The following is a 19,846-nucleotide window of genomic DNA, read 5'->3' as shown; positions in this document are numbered from 1 at the left end:
CAAGGCACTACAGTAATATATAGGATAGAGGAAAGTTTTGCCTTTATTCTGAAAAGTATTAGGGGTGTGATTGTAAAGGATGGGGATAGGGTGATAGGAGAAGTAGAGTAACAAAACCTCATCTATAGATGCATTCTGAGATAAGTGTGTTTTAGGCAAGAGTACATGTGAATGCTAAAGAACTGGAAATTCACTGCCTTTAAAAGATCAGTTTCTTTATTCCCCTTGGAAAGTCTCCACATACCCCAAGGGGTGTGAGTACCACAGCTTAATGACAGCTGGGCCAAGAAGCCTGGTTCCTTTTGGCCGTTGTTGCTGTTAGGGCCACGTAGTATTGCTCCTGACATGTGCAAGCCGGCAAGAGTCTGTTCCCCTTCTTCACTGCTCATCAATCTGGGAAAATACCACTCCCAAATCCTAAAAGTCCCCACAGTCTGCAATCCCTCTTCAAGTTGCAGTGCACAGACCTGAATGTATATCTAGCAGCAAGAACATGCTTGTAAGAGCTCTGCCTGTGCAAAAAGTCTGGAATTTGCCTCTATTCACACAGAACCCAGGACTTCACATGTTAAGAGTTACTGTGCTTTTGGGGTTGTGCAAGCTCTCACACACCCTGCCATTTTACCCAGGGAATCCCTGCAAGCCCAGACAGCCATAATGAAATGAGTTTACGGTGGCACCCATGCAGTCTTTAAGGTACTGCCAACCCCCTCAATCTGCACTGTGATATGAAGAGTGGAAGATGTCCCTTTTTCTCCGTTGCTCAACTGAGTCTCATTTTCTTTCTCAGGATAAGTGTTAATTCTTTCAGTGTAGTAAATCCACGTTGTTAAAATAAGACAGCGTCTATTTCTATGTGATCTATAAACATCCCTACCTCAGAATCACCTGGGATGCTTATCAGACCGACTGAATTCAAATTTATGGGATGGGGCCTGAGAATCTACATTTTCTATCAGTACTAGGTCAGTCTCTTTGATGAAATATCATATGTAAATAAGTACATATAAACATATATGCAAGTTTTAACAAAAAATTATACAACAAACACCTATATGTCCACCACTCAGCTAAAAATGTGAAACATTGCCAATGTATTTGAATCCTCCCATATGTACTTCCTTCTTAATCACATCTCTCTCCCTCTCCCCTTCCTTCTGAGGTTACCTGTAGCCTTGTTTTTATTGTTCAGTTGATTTTTAAAAATTACCATATATACTTGTATCCCTAAAATCTTATAGTCACTTCTGAAATCTATTAAAATGTAATTATACATTATGTATTCCTCTGTGACTTGTTTTAATCATCAGTAGGATGACTGCAAGATTCATCCTTGTTGATATATGATAGCTGTGGTTCACCTATTTTCACTGCTATATAGTATTCCATTTTGTGGAGAGGTACAGTTTAATTTTCTACTGTTGATAGAAGTTTAGGCTGTTTCTAGTGTAGTTTCGTGATTATGACATAGAGCTGCTATTCCCGTATGACTCTCCTGGACCCATGTGCATGAGCATTTTCAGGAGTGGAATTGTTCAGACATTAGGTATGGACATGTTGACGTTTTACCAGTTAACACCAAATTGTTTTCTTCCAAAGTGCTACAGTAGTTTATATTCTGTTGAGCAAAGATGTGAGTTTCCATAGCTACCTCTTGGTGCTATGGAAATTTCATTGAGAAACTGGTAGTTGTGAAATGATGTCTCCCTGTGGTTTTAATTTGCATCTTCCTGCTTATTAAGAATGATATGCATCTCTGGGAGGCTGAGGCAGGCAGATCACAAGGTCAGGAGATCGAGACCATCCTGGCTAATACAGTGAAACCCCGTCTCTACTAAAAATACAAAAAAATTAGCCGGGCATGGTGGTGGGCACCTGTAGTGCCAGCTACTCAGGAGGCTGAGGCAGGAGAATGGCGTGAACCCAGGAGGCGGAGCTTGCAGTGAGCCAGGATTGCACCACTGCACTCCAGCCTGGGCGACAGAGTAAGACTTCATCTCAAAAAAAAAAAAAAAGAATGATATGCATCTATTCATATTTTTGTTCATTTGCTTCCTGTTAATTTCATGTTTATATATTTTGCACTTTTTTTAGGTAATGCATCTTTTTCATATTGATGCTAATCTCCTGCTTTTATGTTTTAAATATCTCCTCTCTATGGCTTGCCTTTTGACTTTATGGAATATTTTGATGAAAAGTTCCTAATTTTAATATAATTGAATTAATCTTTATGGTTTTTCCATCTTGTTTTATAAATACTACCCTATCCCAGAGTCATAAAGATAATTTATGTTTTCTTCTTAATCTTTAAAGGTTTTGCCTCTCAGTTGAGTTCTTAATTCGTTTTGACATGGGGTGGGTGGGTGTGTGTGTGTGTGTGTGTGTGTGTGTGTGTGTAAGATAAAGGCCTAAGTTAATTATTTTCCCACATGGATAATTAGTTGTTCCAGTTCTATTTATGAAAGAGTTCATCCTTTCCCTGTTGATCTGCCATACTACCTCTGTCATTGATCATGTTTCTCTCTATGTAAGGATCTGCTTCTCATATATTGGACTACCCTCCTGCCAATTCCACAGTCCTAATTACTGTAACTTTATACTAAGTCTTGATGTTTGGTTACTCACCTTCTTCACAAGTGCGTTGCCTGTTTCTGATTCTTTGTTCTTCTATTATGGTTTCACTTCAGCTTGTCCAATTCCATGAAAAAAAGTTGAAATTTTGTTTGGAATTGCGTAGACTCTCTAGATAAATTTGAGGAAAACTGACATCTTTACAATATTGTCTTCTAAAATGTGAATATGGTGTGTCTCTGTTTACATCGCCTTTAATGTCTTTTAATCAAAAATTTTTTTTTTTGAGATGGAGTCACGCTCTATTGCCCAGGCTGGAGTGCAGTGATATGATCTCAGCTCACTGCAACCTCTGCCTCCCAAGTTCAAGTGATTCTCCTGCCTCAGCCTCCCAAATAGCTGGGATTACAGGCGCTCACCACCACACCCAGCTAATTCTTGTATTTTTAGTACAGTTGGGGTTTCACCATGTTGGCCAGACTGGTTTCAAGCTCCTGACCTCATCTGCCCACTTTGGCCTCCCAAAGTGCTGGGATTACAGGCGTGAGCCACCATGCCTGACCTAATGTCCTTTAATCAAATTTTATAATTTCCTCCCTAAATAACTTTGTATCTTTTGTTATATGAATTGCTAGGTACCTTATATTTTAGAGAATTATATATTTGTATATAATCTCTGTATGTTGCTAATGTATAGAAATTCAAATGATGTAAATTTTAATTATATATCAGTTTGCCATGCTAAATTCTCTCACTAGTTTTATAACTGTTAGTTTTTTTTTTTTAAGTTTGCTATGTGGTTAATTGTATCATCTATGAAAACTGGCTGTTTGGTTCCTTCTTTCCAATTCCACTAGTTTTTATGTTTTGTTCTTATTTGCACTGATTCTGTTGAATACAAACAATGGTCATAGCATCCTCTTCTTGTTCTTGACTTTGAAGAAAAGTGTTGAGCACTTTGCTGCTGAACATGATGTTTGCAGATTGGAAACAGAATAGACTCTCTCTAGCTTACATGACACTTTGCTCTTTTTTAGCTTATACCTTTGTTACACTCCGTACTGTACTTTCAATAATTTTTAAAGATATACTTTCTGGTTCACTAATCCTTGTCTGGGTACATCTAATCTGCTATTTAACCTGTCCATCAAGTTTCTAGTTTTATTTATTATATAATTTAATTCTAGAAATTTAATCTGGTCATTTTATAGTTCCTTGATTATTGGTAACATTTTGGATCCCCTCCTTCATTTTCTAAGTATATTACATGATATATGTATACTCCATCTCAGGGTGTTTGTTAGCTATGACCCACAGGCCAAGGACAGCCCAACCAAATCCAATCCAAACTGTTTTTGTAAACAGTGTTTTATTGAAACCCAGCCAAAGCTGTCTGTTTAATATTATCTTGGTAAGTTCACTCTGTAACGGCAGAATTGAGAAGTAGTGATGGCAGTGGCAGGCCATCTGGAGCATCTGCTGCCATCATGCTGGCTGCAGCAGAAAGACATGAGTGGTGGCAGCAGGAGCAGCTGCACGATCAGCAGTGGCAGCGGTGTGTCCCCTGTGCCCCGCGTCCCTGAGGCAGCCAACTGCATGACCCCACCCTTGCATGGCTGGGCAGGACATGCTCCCAGGCCCAGAGCCTCTGTCACTGCCTCAACCTCACTCCCTGCCACATCCCATGAGCACCCTGCTGAAGGCACACAGAATTCACAGGGCCGCAGGAGTGTCGGGTTCTCTCCTGTGGGGTTGGTCAGGGGCTGCCACTGCTGTTGCTAGGGAAAATGCAGAGAGAAGGTAGGGCTGGGACTGCACACTCCACAGAGCGGGCAGGAGCTGTGGACAAGTGGGAGCCCAGGACAAGCTGAAGGGCCGCCCCTTCCAAGTTGGCAGGGCAGGAGCTCCCCAGGCACAACTATAGCTACCCGAGCTGAGGCTGAGACCCAGGCACCCCTGTGCTCTTGGGAGCCAGGAACAGGAAGGAGTCCCACCCTCCCAGGCACAGCTACAGTTGCCCAACCCGCAGGTGCAGACCCAGGCATCTCTACAGTCCTGGGGGCCTGCTCCTGTTGTCTGGCTTCTCCCCGTTGTTAGTTCTTGCTCCAATCATGGAGCAAAGTTGAGGCTGATCCCAGGCAATTCTGAAAGCCGGCCAAATGTGTACACACTCAGGGCAGTGCTGACACGCCAGCTCCCTGCCACCTTGACCCCCTCTGGATTTTGGGCACCAACAAGCACTGGAGGGAGGCCAAAGGGGTGCTGAGGGCAGCTCAGTGCTGGCCTGCAAGCACCCCTTGGCACAAATAGCCTGGGTGCCATAAATGGCAGCAGGAGGCAGATAGGCTCCTGGGCAGAAGGGGGCAGGTCCCTGGTGAAGCCGCAACTCCAAGCTGGGGAGGGCCTGAAGCCTGGGGGCCAGGCTACCAGTCCCTCGGACCAGAGTGGGAACTTGTGGTGCCTTTTCCAGGCCCACCCATGGCTGTCCATGGACCAACTGGCACAGGGTACTTTCCCTCTGAGGCCCATAAAAGCCCCAGACTCAAGGAGATGATGGGATGACCAGCTACAGAGAGAAGCTACCCACCCCAGGGTCTCCTCTCTGCTGAGAGCTGAAGAGACAGGATGACCAGCTACAGAGAGAAGCTACCCATCCCAGGGTCTCCTCTCTGCTGAGAGCTGAAGAGACAGGATGACCAGCTACAGAGAGGAGCTACCCTCTCTGCTGAGAGCTGAACACTTGTCAGGACACCCTGGCTACAGAGAGGAACTATCAACTATAGGTCTCCTCTGAGCTATTCTATCACTCAATAAAGCTCCTCTTCGTCTTACCCTACACTTGTCTGTGTACCTCATTCTTCCTGGACACAGGACAATAACTCGGGACCTGCCAAATGGTGGAGCTAAAAGAGCTGTAACACAAATAGGGCTGAAACACACCCCTTGCCCACCATGTTATGGGTGACAAGAAAGAAGGAGAGAAGAGCTGCAGCCCTTCAGGGAGCCCAGACCTAGGAGTTCCCCAAGCCAGGGTTGTGATACCCTCTTTAGGGCTCTGCAATTCCTGGCATCCCAAGCTTCCGGGCACCACACCATGTTCCCTGGTGTCAGCTGTGGAAGCTGCTTATGGTACACCTTGTCCAGCCACAGCCTTGCAGGGAGCTGGTGCCCATACCAGCTTCTGCAGCTGCCTGACCTGCTGCAGTCAGTGTGCCTAGGTGTGTACAGTAGCTGGACCCCACATTCACTCACATACCCCTTGTAGCTCCATGTCTGGCTCACCCTTGGCAGGCATGGGATCCAGGCCGGTAGTGAGAGCTGAGCACAGCCTGCCAGGCTGAGAGGACCGAAGGAGCCTAGCAGGCCAAAACAAAACTCAGGCAAAGGCACCATTGGCCACAGAGGTTTCCAGCTGGTGAAGCAACACCCCAAGAATCCCATAACAGTAGCAACAGAGACTGTATGACCAGCAAACCTAAAATATTTACCATGGGGCTCTTTACAGAAAAACTTTCCAACCCCTGCACCATCTGACAATTTCAACATCAGTAGGCTCTGCAGGCCTAATTCTGCTCTTTGTTGTTTCTACTGACTTTTGCTCTTGTTGGCTTATTTTCTGATGTGCTTTATAATTCTTGATAGTGAGCTCCTATTTGTTGGAACTTTATGGGAGTTATTTGAGACCTGGTTTTAAGATAGATTCCTCCTCCGCATTTGTTTTGGGGCCCTAGGGACAGGGCACATCACAGGCTAAGGTCCCCCAGGAAGTAGACTCTGAGAGAGAGGCTTGCATGGAGTCACTTTATTAGGGAGTACTCTCACAAACAACATCTGCGAGGAAATGAAAGAAACTGAGCACAGAGGGATATTTGAACTGAAATGTCTTCTCAACAGTTTTCATGGGAAACTCTAAAGCTGGATTGGTCCTTCAGTAACGTCTCAAATTGAGAAAAGGGGGCCAGGCCTTTGCACCTCAGCATACACTGCCCCTGGGGGAGTGGTCTTCCTCCTAGATGAAGGACTTCCTTTCAGCCAAAGGCAATTGCTTAAGAAGGACTCAGCTGTGAGCCATCAGCAGGCAACACTTTGCAGCTAGGACAATGAATACGTCTGTTCTGCAGGGGTGATTTGAGCAGCACACCACAGTAAGGACTACAGGGAACTTCTAACCAGAAGACTACTTTAACACAAATTCTTAGTTTGGAGATTTTTGGACCATATAGATTTAAATTTTATTAGGTTTATTAGGTTTATTTTTTAGGTTGAATTTCATTCCTAATCCTGCTGGAGGGCTAGCTATGGTTTTAAATTCTCACTATTGACTATATTTTTCCTACCTAGAGCCAAGTTCAAGACAAACACGTTTTCCTCCTTTCTCCTGTCACAAGGCTTTTTTTTCTAGTCATCTTTTCACTAAGGTTGTTATCTTTAAGGCTTTATATGGGAGTCTGTGGTCTGAATTCCCACCTTGCTCAAACTCTAGGGCATCCAGGGGCTACCAAGGTGCTCCTCAGTTAGGATAACCACTGGCCCCAGTGTTAGCTTCACTCATCGTGTTGGGCATCTTAGAATTTCTCTTACTGTATTGCCACTCATGCATATTGTGATATACCACATACATACACAAACATGCATGCTTGCATGCACGCGCATGCACACACACACACACACACACACAATTTCTAGCATTACTAAGGGCTTTCTTCTGGAAGGATATTTCAGGGTATGGAGCCCAACAAATTATGCTGGCAGATAAATTCCTAGGTGAATCTTACATAGGCTCTAATTTCAAAACCACTAAACTAATGTATTGCTGATGGCTATCAATCTACTGAGCCCCCAAATCTTCTTAGTTTTAAGTATCAAATCTTTTCATATGGTTTTCTCTGATCACTGCAGCTAAACCTTTTTACTACATATTTTCTATGTAGTTTATGAAACATTTGCCATGTTACCTTGTAATAATAAGGTATTATTTGTCTTATGTACCCAATTAGATTATATATCTTTGAAAAATTTTCCCCTGTGCTTTGTAACTCCTTTCCCTTTTCCTCACACCAGAAACTTGCATGGAATAATTTGCTGCATGGATAACTATTGAATAAATAGTTTGTTCTCCACTGTGGTAACATTTTTCTCAGACTGAGTCCCATCCTTAAATACAACAAGAAAGAACTAAATTGAAGTGTGATACAATGATCTCACACAATATATAGCAAGTCCTTGAGACATAGTGAAGATAATATCTTATTATAAGAAATTAATTTCATGACATTATTATATTTTATTGCTTTTTCTCCTCTCTGATTTATGCTAATGGGAGAAGAAATTCTCAAAGCAAATAATGGAAGCCCATTTCAGGCATTTAAAAAGATGATGTGGTTTACAAAAAGCCAATTTCAATTCAACTCAACAAATATTTATTGATCAACAATTACATGTGAGATACTATGAGAAAATTTCTGTTATAAAGTGAAATGCATCTGTGAGGCTTCTGAAGACTGTGTGTTTTTCTTTTCTCTGCTGTTAAATTAACTGCAACAACAGCAACCACCAAAAATAAAGTCATTACTTCTGCCTAACTTTAATCCAAGAGTGAAGTCTAAATCTTCACGTCCTAAGCAAACTGCCACAGGGAGATTCTTCATGTTCCAAGTACTTTATATTGCCACTATAAACCATAACTGAAGAAGGGAGAATCCATTTAGCTCTCTAGAGCGTGCTCTGCCAAGTTGTCTCTTATTTATTGCTTTTTAATGAAATTTTTCATGTGCATCAAAACATAATCTTTCAACAAAGGAAATGCAGCTCTGAGACCCAAGCACTTTATAATAGAGAATCTACATGTGAACATTAATTTTTCTAGGTGGAATTACCTAATGGATTTCTTTGTGCTTGGGGATGACATTATTTTTAAGTAAGTGAACATCCTATTATTAACTTTTCCACAGGATACAAGCTTTCATAAAGTTCATCAAATATTTTAAACTGTCCTATTTTCCTTGAGAATATGAGATGAGCCTTAGTTTTGGAGTACCCTAAATCTTTCCTTCTGAAAACACATGGTTTTTTAAGCTGCCATCAAAATTAAAGGGATGTTTTAGAGAGAGGGACTTGGGGAGGAAATAGAGAGTGCCAATATGTATATTCTCACCTGTGAAGACTGATTTAACAGTGAATTTAATTATTCCATTGGTTTTTCTTATTCCTCTAAAAATATCCAAAGTAAACTTACTGTTTTACAGGGTGCTTTTGGTTACAAGTAAGAAAAAACCTGACTCAAACTGCCCTACATAATTTTAAAATGTATTATACAACAGGAAGTCCAGCAGCAGAACAAGCTTAAAAGTTGGTTGATTCAACAAGATCATTGCAGACCCAGATTCATTTTGTCTCTCCACTTGAGAGTCCACAGTGAGCTTAGGGTGAATCTGCCTCATAATTGTAGGCTAGCAATGGCATGCAGAATTGCATATTTGCTTGTTTACATTCAATGAGAGAGAATCCTTCCACCCCTTTTGAATAATCCTTCCCTTAAATCTGATTGGGCCAATTTATACCTCACATCTACCCCCAAACTAACAAAAGTTGCCAAGGGATATCCAAGCTCTGAGTGGCTAATCGGGACTCAGTCCTGATATGGGGATAGGGTGAATATCTGAGCAGAGTCAGAGTCCTTTTAGGGTTTCAGACAGGAAAATAGATTTGGAGGAGCAGCCAAAACATCACTGCAGTCATCTATTCTGGTCCCTTGTGAAGGCCAACATTAGAAATCCTTTACTACATCTAGGTAAGTTTGGTCTTTGGAAGTACTGAAAAATTGAACATGTGTGACTTACACCAATAGAGAAAACCTCTTTACAGGACTTTATCTGACATTATTTTTCCTTTTTCTTTTGAGTTTCACTCTTTGTTGCCCAGGCTGGGGTGCAGTGGCATGATCTCAGCTCACTGCAACCTCCACCTCCCAGGTTCAAGTGATTCTTCTGCCTCAGCCTCCCGAGTAGCTGGGATTACAGGCATGCACCACCACGCCCAGCTAATTTTGTGTTTTTAGTAGAGACGGGGTTTCGCCATGTTGGTCAGGCTGGTCTCAAACTCCTGACCTCAGGTGATCCCCCCTCCTTGGCATCCCAAAGTGCTGGGATTACAGGAGTGAGCCACCATGCCCGGCCCCTTTTTCTTTTATATAAAGTGTTCCATATACCCAGTTACCATTGTAGAAAATGAGACCATCCAATATGTGCATTTCTCAGATGCCAAAGAGCTGCCTGAGCAGAGAGAAAACAGTAAATCCCAAATTAAGGCACTGATCAGAGATTAATGCAAATATCCATGCAAAGGGCAAGAAAAAATGCCAGCAGCAACAACAGAAATGTTGAATGTATTCAGAATCAAATTGTGTCATGTTTTTTGTGGTGTTCACAGTGGAGCAAACTTGGAAAAGCATCTTATTTCAGTGCATTAAGTTCTAGGCTGGGTGCAGTGGCTCATGGCTGTAAACTCAACACTTTAAGAGGCCGAGGTGGAAGGATCAGTTGAGCGCAGGAGAACAGCCTGGGCAACATAACGAGACCCTGTCTACAAAATTTTCTTTTTTTTAATAGCAGGGCATAGTGGTTCACACCTGTTGTTCTAGCTACCTGGGAGGCTGAGACAGGAGGATGCTTGAGCCTGAAAGGTTGAGGCTGCAGTGAGTCATGATGGTGCCACTGTACTCCAGCCTGGGCAACAGAGTGAGACCATTTCTAAAAAAGAACTAGAAGAATATTTTCCCATAGAAGTAATGACAGTAGCTACTATGTATTGAGAGGCTATAAATTAGGTATTTCCCAGGCAATATCTCACAGGGATTGTGATTATAAACTCATCACCAGCAGTTCCTGCTGTCTCCCTGGCATCTACCACTGTGCCTGGAACATAATGTAACCTTCATTAATGTGCTGGATGAAATAATTTTCACAAAAAACCTATGCGATGGTACATTGGTGCTTCCCCTCAATTTAAGGATTAGGACTCATTGGCTCTAAGTGTTTAAGCATTTTGGTCAAGGGCACACATCAAGTGGTGGAGCCCAGATTTGTAATCTAACCTTACTCTCTTTCTCCCCCAAAGTGAAGAAGGAAGTGGATCCTGAAAAATAAATCCAGTGTGGCTCACGCCTGTAGTCCCAGCTACTCCGGAGGCTGAGGCAGGAGAATTGCCAGAACCCGGGAGGCGGAGCTTGCAGTGAGCTGAGATCGTGCCACTGCACTCTAGCCTGGGCGATAGAGCGAGATTCTGTCTCAAAAATAATAATAATAAATTCAGTGACTTGGAGAAAAGAATAAAACAATGAAATATCTGAAGTTTAAGTGTTTTTAATACTAGTGGATTAGGAAAAACACCCTAATGATGTCATTTTAATTGAATTCCCTCTTTAAAGACCCTATCTTCAAATGCAGTCACATTCTTGGATTGAGGGAGTTAGGATTTCAACGTTTGAACTTCAAGGGGAAACAACTCACATATCTGCACTTAGACACAATATACAACAAAAATTCCAGATGATTTTGACAAAACATGGAGCAAAGAAGGAGGAAAACATTTGAGGGGAGAAGGACAGAGAAAAAAAGATTCTTAAGGTCTTATCTTGTTCAAGGGGACAAATTACAGAGGCATTCTAGACATGAAGAAAAAGCTATCTCAAAGTATGTTTGTAAAATACGAAAAAATCACTAATACATAGAAGATGCATAACTTGCAAACCGCTAGATGAGAAAAAGCTAACGAAGAAAATTGATTAATCCAAGAAAGAGGAAGAAAAGGGCAAATAAGAACCTACAACAAGCAAAAAGATAAAAATTATAAGAATAAAGTCACATATATTATGTATTACAATTAATGTGAATAAGTAAAATTTCCAATTAAAAATGCCAGGCAAACAAAAAGCAGGAGTGGCAATCTTATGGGGGAAAAATGGAATTCATGATAAAGAGCATAAAATAAACCAAAGAAGAGTTTCTCTAAGGAAACTTTATAGAAGTAAAAGTTTTATTCTATCCAGAAGATGTAGTAGTCGTGAGCTTATATACAGTTACACACATCAAAATACATGAATCAAAAGTTTTTATATTCAAAAGTAAATTGACAAATCCAAAATTATAGTGGGTATATTGAGTAAAATTAGCTCAAATTGTCAAATTCAGTGGAAAACTAAAGACAGAGAAAATGAAAATCATATAATTAATATGCTTAATAAGTGTATATATAAAAATTTATAAGAAAGATCTTCTTTTCAAATATTTGTGCACTATTTATAGAACTTGAATACATATTAGGCCATAAATACCAATGCAATGAAGTCTACAAAGTAGGTATCATAATGGGCCACCTTCTCTTACTTCAAGATAATAAAACAGTAACAAAAATAAATCTTCCCACCCAAAATACATCTAAGTGCTTGATATATTTTTTAACAAATATAGCTCTTTAGTATTTCAAAATAGCTCTTTAGTAAAGAAGGACTAAAAACTCAATTGTCAACTATTAGATCTGAACATCAATGAGAACACCACATATTAAAATACAAGGCTTGCTGCAGTGGTTCATGCCTGTAAGCCCAGCACTTTGGGAAGCCAAGGTAGGAGGATTACTTGAGTCCAGGAGTTCGAGAGTAGCCGGGGCAATACAATGAGACCCCATCTCTTAAAAAAAAGTTTTTTAATTAACTGGGCATGGTGGCACACACCTGTAGTACCAGCTACTCAGGAGGCTGAGGTGGGAGGATCACTTGAGTCCAGGAGTTTGAGAGTAGCCTGGGCAACATAGTAAGACCCCATTTCAAAAAAAAAAAAAAGTTTTTAATTAGCTGGGCATGATGGTGTACACCTGTAGTCCCAGCTACTTGGGAGGCTGAGATAGGAGGATCACTTGAGCACAGAAGTTCGAGATTACGGTGAGCTGTGATCATGCCACTCCACTCCAGCCTGCACGACAGAGCGAGACTGTCTCTGAGAAAACACACACGCACACACACACACACACACACACACAGAGAGAGAGAGCATCATTTTTTAAAGGTTTATAAAAAGTTTATTTTTTAAAAAAAGCCTTCCTTATGAATATAGTTATAAAACTCTGAAATAAAATATTAGCATATAAAATCCAGCCATTTATTTAAAACGTGGTACAGCAGGTCCTAGAATAACATTGTTTTATCATTCAACATCATTTTGCTGTAACTTTGACAAGAAAAAAAATCAGTTCCCACCAGGTCCACTGTCTGAGGAATTGGCATGTTCTCCCTATGTCTGTGTGGGTTTTCTCTAGGTACTCAGTTTCCAACCCCCATCCCAAAGCTGCACCTGTTAGGTTCATCAGCATGCCTACATGGTCCCAGGCTGAGTGAGCATGGGTGTGTGAGTGCACCCTGCAATGGATGGCATCCTATCCAGAGTCAGTTTCCACTTTGTGTCCTGAGCTGCGGGGAAAAGCTCCGGCCACCCACAACCCTAAACTACAATAAGTGGGTTGGAAAACGAATTAAGGAATGAATACAAATTATTATTATTATTATTATTAATTGAGACGGAGTCTCCCTCTGTTGCCCAGGCTGGAGTGCAGTGGTGCGATCTTGGCTCACTACAAGTTCCGCCTCCCAGGTTCACGCCATTCTCCTGCCTCAGCCTCCCGAGTAGCTGGGACTACAGATGCCTGCCACTACGCCTGGCTAATTTTTGTATTTTTAGTAGAGACGGGGTTTTACTGTGTTGGCCAGGATGGTCTCAATCTCTTGACCTTGTGATCCAACTGCCTCGGCCTCCCAAAGTGCTGGGATTACAGGCGTGAGCCACAGCGCTCAGCCAGGAATGAATACAAAGTATTTTAAAATAAAAACTCATAGACAAAATCATACAAAGGCATGGCAATAAATGATGCAGTACAAAAGCCCTCAGCAGACCCATTGTATTTGTTATTGTTTATTTCAACTGCACATTGGGAAGAGGTGTTCGTATTTTAGCTTTGCAAACATTTATTCCTTGATTTAACCCACCACTGCAACAACCATTATCCCTCTCAGATTCGCCAAAAATTGAGTGCATAATCTTGTCTTTATTAATTTTTCTTAAATATATATATAGTTCATATTTATTTCAATGTTTAATATTAGAAGTACTTCGAGTCTTTTTTTTTTTTCTTTTTTTTTGAGACAGGGTCTCATTTTGTCACCCAGGCTGGACAAAGTACCTTGATCATAGCTCACTGCAGCCTCCAACTCCTTAGTTTGAGTGATTCTCCTGCCTCAGCCTCCCAGGTAGCTGGGACTATATGTGTGTGCCATGATGCCCAGCTAGTTATTTATTTATTTATTTATTTTTGCAGAGACAGGGTCTCACTATGTTATCCAAGCTGGTCTCAAACTCCTAGCCTCAAGCTATTCTCCTACCTCAGCCTCCCAAGTCCTGGAATTGCAGGTATGAGTCACACCCAGCTATGGGTCTTTATTTAGAAATTTGGCGTTTTTTTGTTTTGTTTTGTTTTTTGAGATGGAGTCTCACTCTGTCGTCAGGCTGGAGTGCAGTGGCACAATCTCGGCTTACTGCAACCTCTGCCTGCCAGGTTCAAGCAATTCTCCTGCCTCAGCCTCCAGAGTAGCCAGGACCACAGGCATGTGCCACCGCACCCAGATAATTTTTGTATTTTTAGTAGACATGGGGTTTTACCATGTTGGCCAGGATGGTCTCAATCTCTTGACCTCGTGATCCGCCCACCTCGGCCTCCCAAAGTACTGGGATTACAGGCGTGAGCCACCGCACCCTGCCTGGTGATTTTTTCATGACCAGAAATATGCCCATAGGAACTTAACTTGCTTATATCAGTTAGTTTATGGTAAAATCAGTTTTGTTATATACTGTTTCACATAAAATCAGAGTTTCCAAGAACTTATCATTGATGTTAATCAAGGACTTATGTTTTTAAATCAACATATGAAGTAAAAGATAAAAGCAAACTAGTGTTACAAAATGCTGTAAAACAAACACTGCGTGTATGTGTATTAATGCAGAAAAGAGTTCAGAGTGATACACAAGTAACTATTAACAGTGGCTACAAAGGGAAGATAGAAGGCTTGGGGTTGGAAGAGAACGTTCTCATTTCATATGCTATATAATATTTTAATTTTTCAAGTGTAGGTTCATAAATTCTGTAGCATACAAAGAAGTTTAGGATTTCATAATGGATTCAGTTGTGAAAGGTCATGCCAGGAGCCACAAGGAAACATCTGAAGCTTCGTATCTCTGTCTTTCAACAGGACTTTCAGGTTGCCTAGAGGACAGAGATACTCTTCCTTTGCTGCTGCACAGTCAAGGCACAGAAGAATGGCAATCAATATGGGAGATGTCAAACCCAGGCAACACAGTCTTAGAACTTTTTTTTTTTTTTCTTTGAGGCAGAGTCTCACTCTGTTGCCCAGGCTGGAGTGCAGTGGCACAATCTTGGCTCACTGCAATCTCCACCTCCCAGGTTCAAGCAATTCTCCTGCCTCAGCCTGCTAAGTAGCTGGGACTACAGGCACATGCCACCATGCCCGGCTAATTTTTGTATTTTTAGTAGAGACGGGTTTTCACCATGTTGGAAGGCAGCTAGGAGATCATCCCTCACTTCTCTAGTGAAGAAACTGAGACCCAGACGTAGTATAGAGTTGGAGATTATGTTCCCTTTCTGAATTTTCTCTCGGTGCATACATGCTCAGGAGGCATTTGGTAATACTTTTTGAACTGATTACATTTATTTACTATTGTCTTATTCATGTGGTTGCTACCGTACAGCAGGATTATTAGTCAAACTCACAACCAAACTCAACGTGGGCTTTATAGCTACATAATCTCATTTGTCTTGTAGGGCAAAGGAACAAAATGTGAACATATCATGGATTAATAAGTATTAGTAATTCCTGGGAGACTAGTTATCTGGAATATCCTGCTTCCTCTATAAGACATCCTTAAACTAAAATTAAAAATGCTTATGCTGTCTTTCTTTGGACAACTTTATATAGGCTAAGTTAGAAATATATGTGCATACGAGCAGCTGCTTGCCCAGTAGTCTTTCTAACCTCAACCCATATTCAATACTGTGATTCCCTCATCTTAACCCCAAAGGGTAGCCAAAGGGTCTTAAGTTGATGTTGCCACCTAACGGTGAAAAAAAAAAAACCTGATAAGTTATAAGGAAAAGCCTCTAAGCTCACCTCCTCTGATAGTTTTGTATGGTTAGTTTTTCTAAGTTCCAGTAGACTACCTGAAACTTCCCTGTTTCTAGCACCAAATTATTCACCACTTCAAAAAACACTAGCTATCAGATTCAGGGAGAGTAAGCTTTTTGTTTGGTGAAACAAACAGGGCATTTGGGGGTCATGTGGTTTTCACATGCTGAATAAAGAGCTCTTGTTGGGCTTTGGTTACCCGTCATTCCATCAATATAATTTACTGGTTCACAAAAGAGTATGACATTTCATGGATCTTTCTACATTGCCTTCCTTATTCTCTGTCCTTTGATAAGTTATCAAACAGTAATAAACTCATTTCTAAAGTCACACCTGAGAATTTCTAAAGGCTAGGATGAAGTTAACTTTTTGTAACAAAAATGAGAAAACTGGGTTTGAGCAATCACTTTCAGGGTTAAATAATCCCAAGGGTAGTTTCTTTGTATCCTGTACTTATTTGCAGAAGAGGAACTGATTGCCAGGTTGAATTATCTATCTTTAAAAGAAAAAAAGTTCTTCTTATGGCTGTAAAACAGCTACAGATTGCTTTTCTTACACTCTTGAGGAGCTGACAAGGCCCCAGATGGAGGTGTTTTTCAGCAAGCTGTCAAGTGATCCATCCATCAAAAACAGCCATATCACCCAGCCGAGCTTGCTTTCTCTGCCAAGAATTGTATTGGGTCAGATGAGAAAGGCCAGGGTATGATGAATCCAGGAAAAACACAGGTCAGAGAAATGTATACCAGAAAAGAGAAGAGGTTTAAATTCCAAAGGTTATGTTTAGATTTGTTTTACAGTGACTTGATAATTTTTTCCCAGTACTTTCTTTTATTCTTTCCAGAAATATGAACTTCATGACATTGGTACTGAGGGGTGGTGTGTGTGATTTTGAGAAAATCAAAGCTGTAAAGCTCTATTAGAGTAGCAGTCCATAAAACACAGTAATTTATCATCAGCAAGCCAAGAGCCTTTTTATTCATAGGCCTAAAGGAGCTATTACAAGATCATTTGAAATAATAAAGCTATTGTGATTGGAAATAAACACAAAGCCCTAAAAATCATTGCCCAGCAAGTCCAGAAGTATCCCTAGGGATCTGATGCCCTCTATATTAGCCTTACTTCGTCTTTGAAACTGCTATCCCTCTGTATTAGCCCTCTCTCACACCACTATAAAGAAATACCTGAGACTGGTAATTTAGGAAGAAAATAGATTTAATCGACTCACAGTTCCACAGGCTTAACAGAAAGCATGCCTTGGAGGCCTCAGGAAACTTACAATCATAGCAGAAGAGGAAGCAGGGACCTCCACATGGTGGCAGGAGAATGCGAGAGCAAAGAAGGAGGTGACACACTTTTAAACCATCAGATCTTGTGAGAACTCACTCACTGTCATGAGAACAACAAGGGGAAAATATGCCACCATGAACCAATCACCTCCCAGAAAGCCCCTCCTCCAATTCAACATGAGATTTGGGTGGGGACACACTCCAAATCATATCATCATCTAAGAAGTAAAATGACAGAAAATCATGCAAATTCTATTCTTATTCCTGGTGCACCTTTGGGGTTGGAGAGACAAGTTGTGGGTAAACTAGTAGAGTTTTTGTTTTCTGCTTTATATTCTATTAATAATATTCTACCTTATCTTTAATCATTGTAAAATGCCATAGAGAGTTACGAAAAGTATTAATTCCTACTGTGCTTTATTTACTTAGTTTTTCCTTTATATTTCCTCTGGAAGCCAATTACTCTCAGCAATCTCCTTTATGCCAATCCATTAATATTTAATAAGCATCTACTCTATGCAAAAGGCATTGGATAGTTGTGATTATTATGGGCTAGAGCTGGGCTTCCCAACCTGTCCTCATCATGACACACCTAGAAATTGATAGACTACTTTTCTGGCACACCTGGGAGACAAGGCCCCCAAAGAGAAACTTTCTGAAAGACACAGCAACACCTTAAGTCATCTTAGGTAATTCGGGACCTTTACAGAAAGAACCTTAAAATGTGTTCAAATATAATTTCTTTTTTTTTTTGAGATAGAGTCTCGCTCTGTTGCCCAGGCTGGAGTGCAGTGGCACGATCTCGGCTCACTGCAAGCTCTGCCTCCCTGGTTAACACCCTTCTCCTGCCTCAGCCTCCCAAGTAGCTGGGACTACAGGCACCCACCACCACGTCCGGCTAATTTTTTGTATTTTTAGTAGAGACAGGGTTTCACTGTGTTAGCCAGAATAGCCAGGATTGTCTCAATCTCCTGAACTCATGATCCACCCACCTCAGCCTCCCAAAGTGCTAGGACTACAGGTGTGAGCTACTGTGGCCGGCCCAAATATAATTTCAACTGTGGTAAAACCTTTGTGGTTGTGAAACTGACCCAGTAGTCCTATAGAGAGTTTTTTTGATAAGCACACATGGATTCTTCTGGTCTTAAAGATTGAAACTTATATTCGTTTTATCCGAGTTCCTTCCTCAGAAAGCGACCTTCAGGCCTATCAAAAAGTATCAAAGAACTGAAACTCACCAGATCACCACATCCTGACAGTAAGATGCAAGACCCCTCATTCATTATGATTGCTTCCTGGCTCCTCCCTAGTTTCTGTTTTGTACACATTGCTACATTTCTTCCCTGCTATATATACCTCTAGTTTTTGTCCATCAGGGAGATGGATTTGAGACTGAGCTCCCATCTCCCTGGTTGCAGCACCTGATTAAAGCCTTCTTTCTTAGTAATAATCATCTTCTCAGTGATTGCTTTATGTGCGAAAGCAGCAGGACCTAGACCAAACCCCTGGTGTTTCTGTAACAGTTGTAAACATTGACTTTTAATTTGTATCACTAAAAAATTTACAGCCATCAGTGTCTAACACTGATGGCCCTCTTGTTTGGCCCCACGAGCCAGGCAGGAAGCTCTGTACCAGAGAAATGAGATGCCTGCACCATAGAGATGGGCTTCTCCTTACTGTTCTCCGTATGGGAAGAATTCAAACGAGAAGCTTTCCCTAGTGTGTGGATTCACATCCTCTTACTGAAAGTCACATTCCTTTTCAGCATTATGTTTTGAAAAAGAATGACTTTTCTTTCTTCTGTCATCAGAAATTTTCCTTCTTGGTATCTGCTCTGAGCAGCTCATGAAAGTTTCTTTCTCTTGTTGCCACCACTCTTCCTGTATTTTTGGCCTTTTTCTGCATTTATAACATTAAATGTGAGTTTGTAATCTTCAAAAGCTGATTAAATACCAAATAGCTTTAAGACAAGAAGAAAAGAACAATGCAATCAGAGAATAAACTGGATAAAATACTGGGCCAGTGAAAAGTTTTGCTGTTTTCCTTCTTAAAAGCAGAGGCGGCCGGGCGCGGTGGCTCAAGCCTGTAATCCCAGCACTTTGGGAGGCCGAGGCGGGCGGATCACGAGGTCAGGAGATCGAGACCATCCTGGCTAACACGGTGAAACCCCGTCTCTACTAAAAATACAAAAAACTAGCTGGGCGCGGTGGCGGGCGCCTGTAGTCCCAGCTACTCGGGAGGCTGAGGCAGGAGAATGGCGTAAACCCGGGAGGCGGAGCTTGCAGTGAGCTGAGATCCGGCCACTGCACTCCAGCCTGGGTGACAGAGCAAGACTCCGTCTCAAAAAAAAAAAAAAAAAAAAAAAAAAAAAAGCAGAGGCAGTTTTTTAAGAGGTAAGAAAGAGATGACTAATATCTTTATTTTTGAAAAGTAATTATCATCTTTCTTTTCTTATTTTATAGCGATAAAGTGATAAGATTTATTCCCAAAACAGAAGAGGAAGTATACGCACTGAAGAAAATATCCCATCAACTTAAGGTAATAGAGCGTCTACTCACTTATAGTGGAATTGTGCTTGTGGTGTGTTTACAGGGATTTGCTGACTGGAGTTGAATAATTGGAATTTATTAACCAAGAAAGTAAAGGCTAAGGACATAACTTGAAAGGCTTTTATTTTATTTTGTTTTATTTGATTTGATTTGATTTGATTTGAGATAAAGTCTCACTCTGTTGTCCAAGCTGGGGT

At 41.2% G+C, this 19,846-nt stretch overlaps 1 protein-coding gene across 2 annotated transcripts in view; it reads left to right on the top strand.

Moving 5' to 3' along the window:
* CPA6 (carboxypeptidase A6) overlaps window positions 1-19,846 on the top strand; it is a 310,643-nt gene that overhangs the window by 96,842 nt on the left and 193,955 nt on the right. For both annotated transcript variants that reach the window (XM_015145505.3, XM_077943755.1), the window contains exon 2: window positions 19,563-19,638. In XM_015145505.3, coding sequence (XP_015000991.2) covers window positions 19,563-19,638 — 76 coding nt within the window. The remainder of the gene's footprint in view (window positions 1-19,562; window positions 19,639-19,846) is intronic.

The sequence above is a fragment of the Macaca mulatta genome, chromosome 8 (assembly GCF_049350105.2).
Source record: "Macaca mulatta isolate MMU2019108-1 chromosome 8, T2T-MMU8v2.0, whole genome shotgun sequence".
Taxonomy (NCBI): domain Eukaryota; kingdom Metazoa; phylum Chordata; class Mammalia; order Primates; family Cercopithecidae; genus Macaca; species Macaca mulatta.
Note: the sequence above shows the minus strand (reverse complement) of the source record. Positions and strands in the feature narration are given on the sequence as shown.